General features: G+C 36.3%; 1 protein-coding gene across 2 annotated transcripts in view; it reads right to left on the reverse strand.

The window, feature by feature from the left end:
- Positions 1–305: 305 nt before the first annotated feature.
- The window catches only part of LOC107720439 (60S ribosomal export protein NMD3-like), a 14,928-nt gene continuing 8,499 nt past the window's right edge, over positions 306–6,734 (reverse strand). Inside the window, exons 12-16 of one of the 2 annotated variants that reach the window (XM_016528136.1) lie at positions 4,653–4,765; positions 4,489–4,561; positions 2,991–3,097; positions 1,026–1,096; positions 306–943 (exon numbers count right to left, since the gene is read on the reverse strand). In XM_016528136.1, coding sequence (XP_016383622.1) covers positions 810–943; positions 1,026–1,096; positions 2,991–3,097; positions 4,489–4,561; positions 4,653–4,765 — 498 coding nt within the window. In that variant the 3' untranslated portion in view covers positions 306–809. The remainder of the gene's footprint in view (positions 944–1,025; positions 1,097–2,990; positions 3,098–4,488; positions 4,562–4,652; positions 4,766–6,734) is intronic. The other variant, XR_001637616.1, reaches the window with a different exon arrangement.

Consider the following 6,734-nt stretch of genomic DNA (forward strand, 5'->3'; position numbering starts at 1 on the left):
ATCCACCAGCAGGTGGCGGTAAGTCACTGAATCATTCATTCAATTGATTCGTTTGAACGGCTGATTCATTCAGGAATGAAATCTTTATGAATGGGTAATCAAGTTTTTTTTTCGCGCTCCCCCATCTCCACCCCCAATCATTAGTGCCGCTTGTTCTGTCTTTGACAGAACATATAGGACAATTTTTTAAATAGCGCCATAAACAAAATTTATTTCAAATTTAATTCAAGCACTTTCAAGGACCTATGTTTGTTTTCAAGTACTTTCCAGGCCTTGAATCCATATGCCTGAAATTCAAGCACTTTCAAGTACTTTCAAGAAGCGTGGGAACCCTGTGAATGCCTCTTACACCCCAACCAAGAGCCTGTCCAGATTTGACCCAAACCTGTATGAAATCAATATGGCGACTTCTGAAGCAGACTAGCCAGTTTGTACGGGATGAGATCCATGCTGTCCTTGTTCCAGAATGCATGATCCATAAATAAGTCTGCACTAAAATTGACAAAATTCAATTCAAGTCATTCACTATATGCTGCCACTGATCTCACGCAACTGGATGTTCATTAACCAAACTCATTTTCTGTTCGGCAGAATAAAGGAAGTCTTTAGGTTTTTAAAGACATGAGGACGAGTAAATGACAGCATTTTCATTTTTTGAGTCAACCATTCGTCTTATTTCTCAACCACCTGCCATACAGAGACGGTTTAGATGTTTTATTTACTGCATCACCGCACCGGCACATTAGGAAATGCATCTCTCTTAAAGACTAGTTTTAGCTGACACCTGCCCTGTTCTGAGGTGCTGTATATTAATCAGTCATCATATCAGCTCCTGCTCCACCGTTGGCGTCGCTCAGGCTCAGATCCTCCATCATCTCCGCCAGAGAGATCCTGGGAGCGCCGTCGTCATCCGGCTCACTTTCCACAGGGATCTTTGAAGCATCTGTACAGGCAGAATGATTCTGATATGAGCACAGTGAGAATATTCACTCAAGAGATGCGTCGTCAGTGGTGTGTTTCTTCACCTCTGAAGATGTTGACGTTCTTCCTCAGCATCTCATCTTCCTCCAGGTCCTCCAGGAATTCAGTGTATTGTCTATGATTACCATCAAACAGGCCACAAGTTAAATCAGAAAGAATAATGATTGATTTACATTCTAAATTGACGTTTCAATTATAATTTAAGCTGTTTTGTTATACTAAAACGATAATTTCAGTACCACAGGAAACACTCATTTGCTTTTGAACACTCCTTTAATCTATTCTAATGAACTGAAGTCACATGTTTAATTAAAATATTAAAGCTAATCAATAATAAGAAATAATTTAAGGCTACATGCCATTTTAAGTAAATAAAGATAAAAGTAATAAAATGAAAACAAAGCAATAGAACAAAGATAGCTTCAAGTTTACCATCTTATTAAAGCCACTGAAGTTTTCCTCTTAAATATTACATAACACTTTACAGTAAGGTCTCATTAGGTCTCAACATTAGTTAATTCATTAGTGAACATGAGCTAACACGGAGCATGTTTATATGCATGTTCTTTTTTTTTTTTTACCCGATTAGCCTTAATAAGCGTACAGTGTGTGTGGGGTCATATTTACTCCGGATAAAGAAATAACGGGTTAAGGCCACAAATATTACCACAGGAATTTTTTTTTATCACAATATTCATTTAGCATGAATGGGGAAGGAAATGTTCTCCACTTGTTTGTTAGACCTTGAGAATGAATGTGTAAACAACTTATTTGTTCACAATTGACTCCAAAAAGAAAGATACCTTTTAATTTTAATTTATCGCCCAGCCCTACCTTAGCCTGTCGGATTACTGAATTTACGTGCATCCGGCAAGTGTTTCGCGGTAGAGAATATATCACACACTCTCTTTCCTGACCCAAGAAATGATAAAAATGTGATTTCATCTCTTGCAGCGGAGTTAGACGTGATGCATCCGTAATGGCATTAGAGGAAAATTCAAGCAGAAGTTTCCCGCTGACATCCTGGAAACCTCTGGGGCTTCAGCATCACAAATCACATAGTTCTCTGAGTCAGATTCACAAGCTATTACGTTTTGATGTCACTGCCACAGAATAATCCGATTTGTTAATAAAGTCTTGTTAGCACGGTTTACTTGCATTGCATGTGAACAGGGCTCAACGTGTTACTTTTCTCAATAATTCCATTTAAATTCTCCTCACTGCAATTTTTATCTATTGCATTGAAAATACAACTATGATTTATAAAAGCAATAAGCCCCATGAAGCCATGGTTTACAGAGAATATATAACAGCTAAGCACCGTTGTTAGGTACGACGCGAAGCGGAGCTGTTATAAAATCACTGTAAACTACGGCTTCACGGGGATTATTGCTTTTATAAAACGGTTATTCCATACACGTAGTAAGGTTTCACAAAATAAAACAGAGCCAATAAAGTGTAATGATATTAATAAAAACAGTATTCTTCCACCAAACAATGTAGTTCCTCAGAAACAGTTGTGGTTCCAACAAAGTGGTTGCCGAGCACTTTTTTAATTCCAGTGGGAGAGATGGACTTTTGTTTGTCTTTTGTTTATTATTATTTTGTGCTGTATTGTTGGTTACTGTGTTATTTCTGTTTCAAAAGCCAGCAATAAATAACACTTTAATATCTAAAGAGTGTTCATGTGATTTTATACATTAGTAATGTTGGGAAATGAGTAAATGCATAATAATCGTCATAATCGTAAAACCGTGATTATTCCTCAGACAATAATCGTACCAACAAAATCTATAATCGTTGCATCCCTACCGAGCAACACACAAACGTAAACAAAGGTGTATGTTTGTAGAGTCATTTACAACAGCTTCGAACGCAGCTCAGCCAATCAGAATCAAGCACCGGAACTATCGGTTTTATAATAATGTTTTTTTTTTTTTGCATTATACAATAATGAGAATTTGGGGGGGTAAGAGAGGCGTTCCCATCTCCTCTCGGAGGTCACTCACCTCTCATCATCGGTGTCTGTAGCGTCTCTCTCTCGGTCCAGTTCCCTCAGCTTCCACACTCGGTTCTTCATCCTCTTCATGCGGTCATAACTCTTCTTTATCAGCACCTGAACACCAGCAGCACATGCTCATGCTCACATTCAACATATTCCTGTAGTACGGCCCTATGAAATACGTTTAATTTTTTACCAAATTCCATTTAATTTTTTTCCCATTTTTATTTTTCTGGATTCCGTTTTTTTTTCTGGACTTTTGTTTTAATGGTTAAATTAAATTGTATTAATCAAAAAGCATGTATAATTGAAATCATGAAACTTATACAATTTAACAACAATTTATTAAAAGTTTAACAAAAATGACATTTTTAGGGCCCTATTTTTATCACAAATTCGGTTTTATTTATTTTCTTTTTACCAAATTCTGTGTTTTTTCCATTTTAATTTTCTGGATTCCATTTTAATGGTTTAATTAAATTTTAATAATCAAAAGCACCTGTAATTAACTGATTTTAAAAATAATTTATTATTTTATTTATTTTTATTTCATTTTTTAAATACTGTGTTGTAAACATTTACATTTTTCTGGTAAATATATGAAGGCATAAAACATTAATTTATCTTTTAATTAAATGAAAATTAAACAAAGCCTTCCTTTTTGGCAAACAAAGTTATGCACAAACAGAGGTTTATAGTTATAATTAAAACATGGAAGAAAAATTTTGATTATTCCTTAATAAAAATGGTTTTAATAATATTTTTAATAGTAGTAGTAGTACTATCAAGGCATTAATAATATATTTGTCACAGTTTCTTCAAGTTAAACCGAACTCTTATTTTGACAGGTTGCTGTGAAGACTTAAGTTTCTGTTTGTATATGATATGACGATAGTTTTTATCAAAAGAAACAGTAAAATGCTCATGAAGTGACTCTCAGAGCAGTTCTAGAGATTGTTTGTGTTCATGTGCTCATATTATTCAGGTGGCACGAAACGAAGCCGCACGTCTGCGCCATTCATTCACTCAGAGACGCGCAGAATTCATATTTTAATAACACTTTCTATGAAGCCCGTATTTATGATACATTATAAGGGTATTCTTAAGGCATTATATATTTTAATATCACATTTTGATTTAAGCGTACAGACCTACTTTTGATTTATTCATCCAAAATCTGGCAAATTGCGTGACATTCTGCGTTACACACTAAATTATATTTTTATGACTGGATTCCGCAGAACATGGTTCTGTCCATGTTTTTCTGCCACGGTCATGGGTTTTTAATAATCTTAGTTTGTTCATATAAAAAATAAAAGCAAAAAATTTAATTAATGATATTAAACAAAAGCTTATGCAGTGTTTCTTTGCAAATTTTTAAAAAATGTAATCCAATGCCATACAGAAGTGTTTAAGTTTTTATGGCCACTGTATTTGTACTGCACATCATTTACATGCACATGAGTTGTAAAGATGTAAAGCGATGTAAAGATGTAAAGTCTTACCACGTCAGGAACGTGGTGAGGGTTCATCTTATTGAGGAACTCATCATTGATATTGGCATTGGCAAAATCAAAGCTGGGGTAAAAACAAAAGCATGTTACAATCAACTCATAGACCTGTTTTCATGCATTAAATCACTGAAGCGATGTGACGCATGTGAACTGACCCCAGCACCAGGTCTCCAATGTTCAGCAGGTGACCCAGGAACGTTCTGCAGTGATACTGATGACTGGAGTCCATCTCTGACGTCTTCTGAACCCAGACCTCAGCCAACGTGTGCTGCAAACACACACACACACACACGTCACTGGATTTGCAAAAGTACAATCAAACGTACCAAATCCATTTGTCCTGTTAGCGCAAGTCACACTAAAGCACATCATTCTGTCTTCAGATGAGCTTCTGTGCCTCTGTGCTCTTAGACAAGGAAAGCTTAAAGAAACACATCCATATGAAATGCATCTGACAGGATTATGATGAACATAATGCCTAATGATACAGAGTATCCTGAACACAGTCTAGCTGAATAATCATTTAAAGAAGTCTTTGGATTGGAACAAAATTAACATTAACCAGTTACCAGCATTTAAAAAACACTTTCACTCTATACAGAATAAAAAGGATTTTTTCCCCCAAACTTCTATTACATTGTGCAAAAACATTACTTCACATTTCATGAACCGTTTCAATCTCAATAACTGGACTTTGAATAAACCGTTGCATGAAGAACAATAGGGATACATGATAAATCGCATTTTAATTGTGATTGCAATTTCTGCTTCTCTTGATGTATTAAGCATAATGCCCGCTGCTTATTTATCCTGAAAGCGTTTCATATTAATTGGGCACTTTGGCACATTTTTCATGGCTGCAGTTGCCAGATGTCAAGAGCTTAAAGGGATAGTTCACCCAAAAATGAAAATTAGCCCATAATTTACTCACCCTCAAGACATCCCAGGAGTGTATGACTTTCTTCTTTCAGACGAATACAATCAGAGTTACATTATTAAGCTTGGAAGAGCCAGGATATTTTTTTAATGGCAGTGAATGGGTGTTATTTTTCAATAGTCCAAAAGACGTCCAATAAAGCGCATCCATAATATGGGTTCCGCTAACTGTAGCGTACGACAATTAGCGGAAGCTAGAGATTACGGTTTCTAATATGGGTATTTTTCTTACAAAAGCACATCGGTTCGCTTCAGGAGGCCTTTATTAACCCCCGGAGCCGTGTGAGGCACTTTTTATGATGGATGGATGCACTTTATTGGACTTCTTTTGGACTAATGAAAAAAAAAAAACACCTATTCACTGCCATTATAAAGCTTGGAAGTTGTTTTTAATGTAACTCTGATTGTATTCGTCTCAAAGAAGAAAGTCAAACACACCTAAGATGGCTTTAGGGTGAGTAAACCATGGGCTAATTTTCATTTTTGGGTGAACTATCCCTTTAAATCCCCCAATCAGAGCTTTTCTCTTAAATCGATAATTTTCTGCCAAATGGTTTACTTAATATTCCCAACCTGGCAACTATCTCAACATTAGGCAAAAAGTTTAGCAATCTCTACGAAGATATTCTGCTCCAATAAAAGTGTAATGCATCCAATCTGTTTTCTTTCACAGGGTTGTTTGCGCTGTTCGCTGTGATTAAATCTGCAAGCAAACCATGCAAGTTGACGTTCTTTTGATTTGTGAGATTTTTTAACACAATAATCATGTTGAACCGTTTAACCATCATCGTGCAGCCCTGAAGAGCACAGCTGGAGCAGTTCTAGTTTATTGGAGTATGTAGGTGTTGTTACTTGCACACCTGACGTCTCTTACCTTATTGGACGTGAGACCGGCGCCGGCTCCTAACCGCTGACCTCTGATAATGTCGATGTCCATGACGATGAACTCCTCCAGCTGCCGCGGGCTACACAGACTGCTGAACGGATGACGCCAGAACGTGTTCCCATCCACCTCAGCAACTGAAATCAAACACACTCACATTAATGTGACCCTGGAGCACAAAACCAGTCATAAGGGTCAATGTTTCAAAATTTAGATTTATGCATCATCTGAAAGCTGAGTAAATAAGCTTTCCATTGATGTATGGTTTGTTAGGATCGGACAATATTTGAAAATCTGGAATCTGAGGGTGCAAAAAAATCTAAATATTGAGAAAATCATCTTTAAAGTTGTCCAAATGAAGTTCTTAGCAATGCATATTACTAATCAGAAATTAAGTTTTGATATATTTATGGTAGGA

This window comes from Sinocyclocheilus rhinocerous, unplaced genomic scaffold (assembly GCF_001515625.1).
Source record: "Sinocyclocheilus rhinocerous isolate Xijiao unplaced genomic scaffold, SAMN03320098_v1.1 scaffold601, whole genome shotgun sequence".
Lineage (NCBI taxonomy): Eukaryota > Metazoa > Chordata > Actinopteri > Cypriniformes > Cyprinidae > Sinocyclocheilus > Sinocyclocheilus rhinocerous.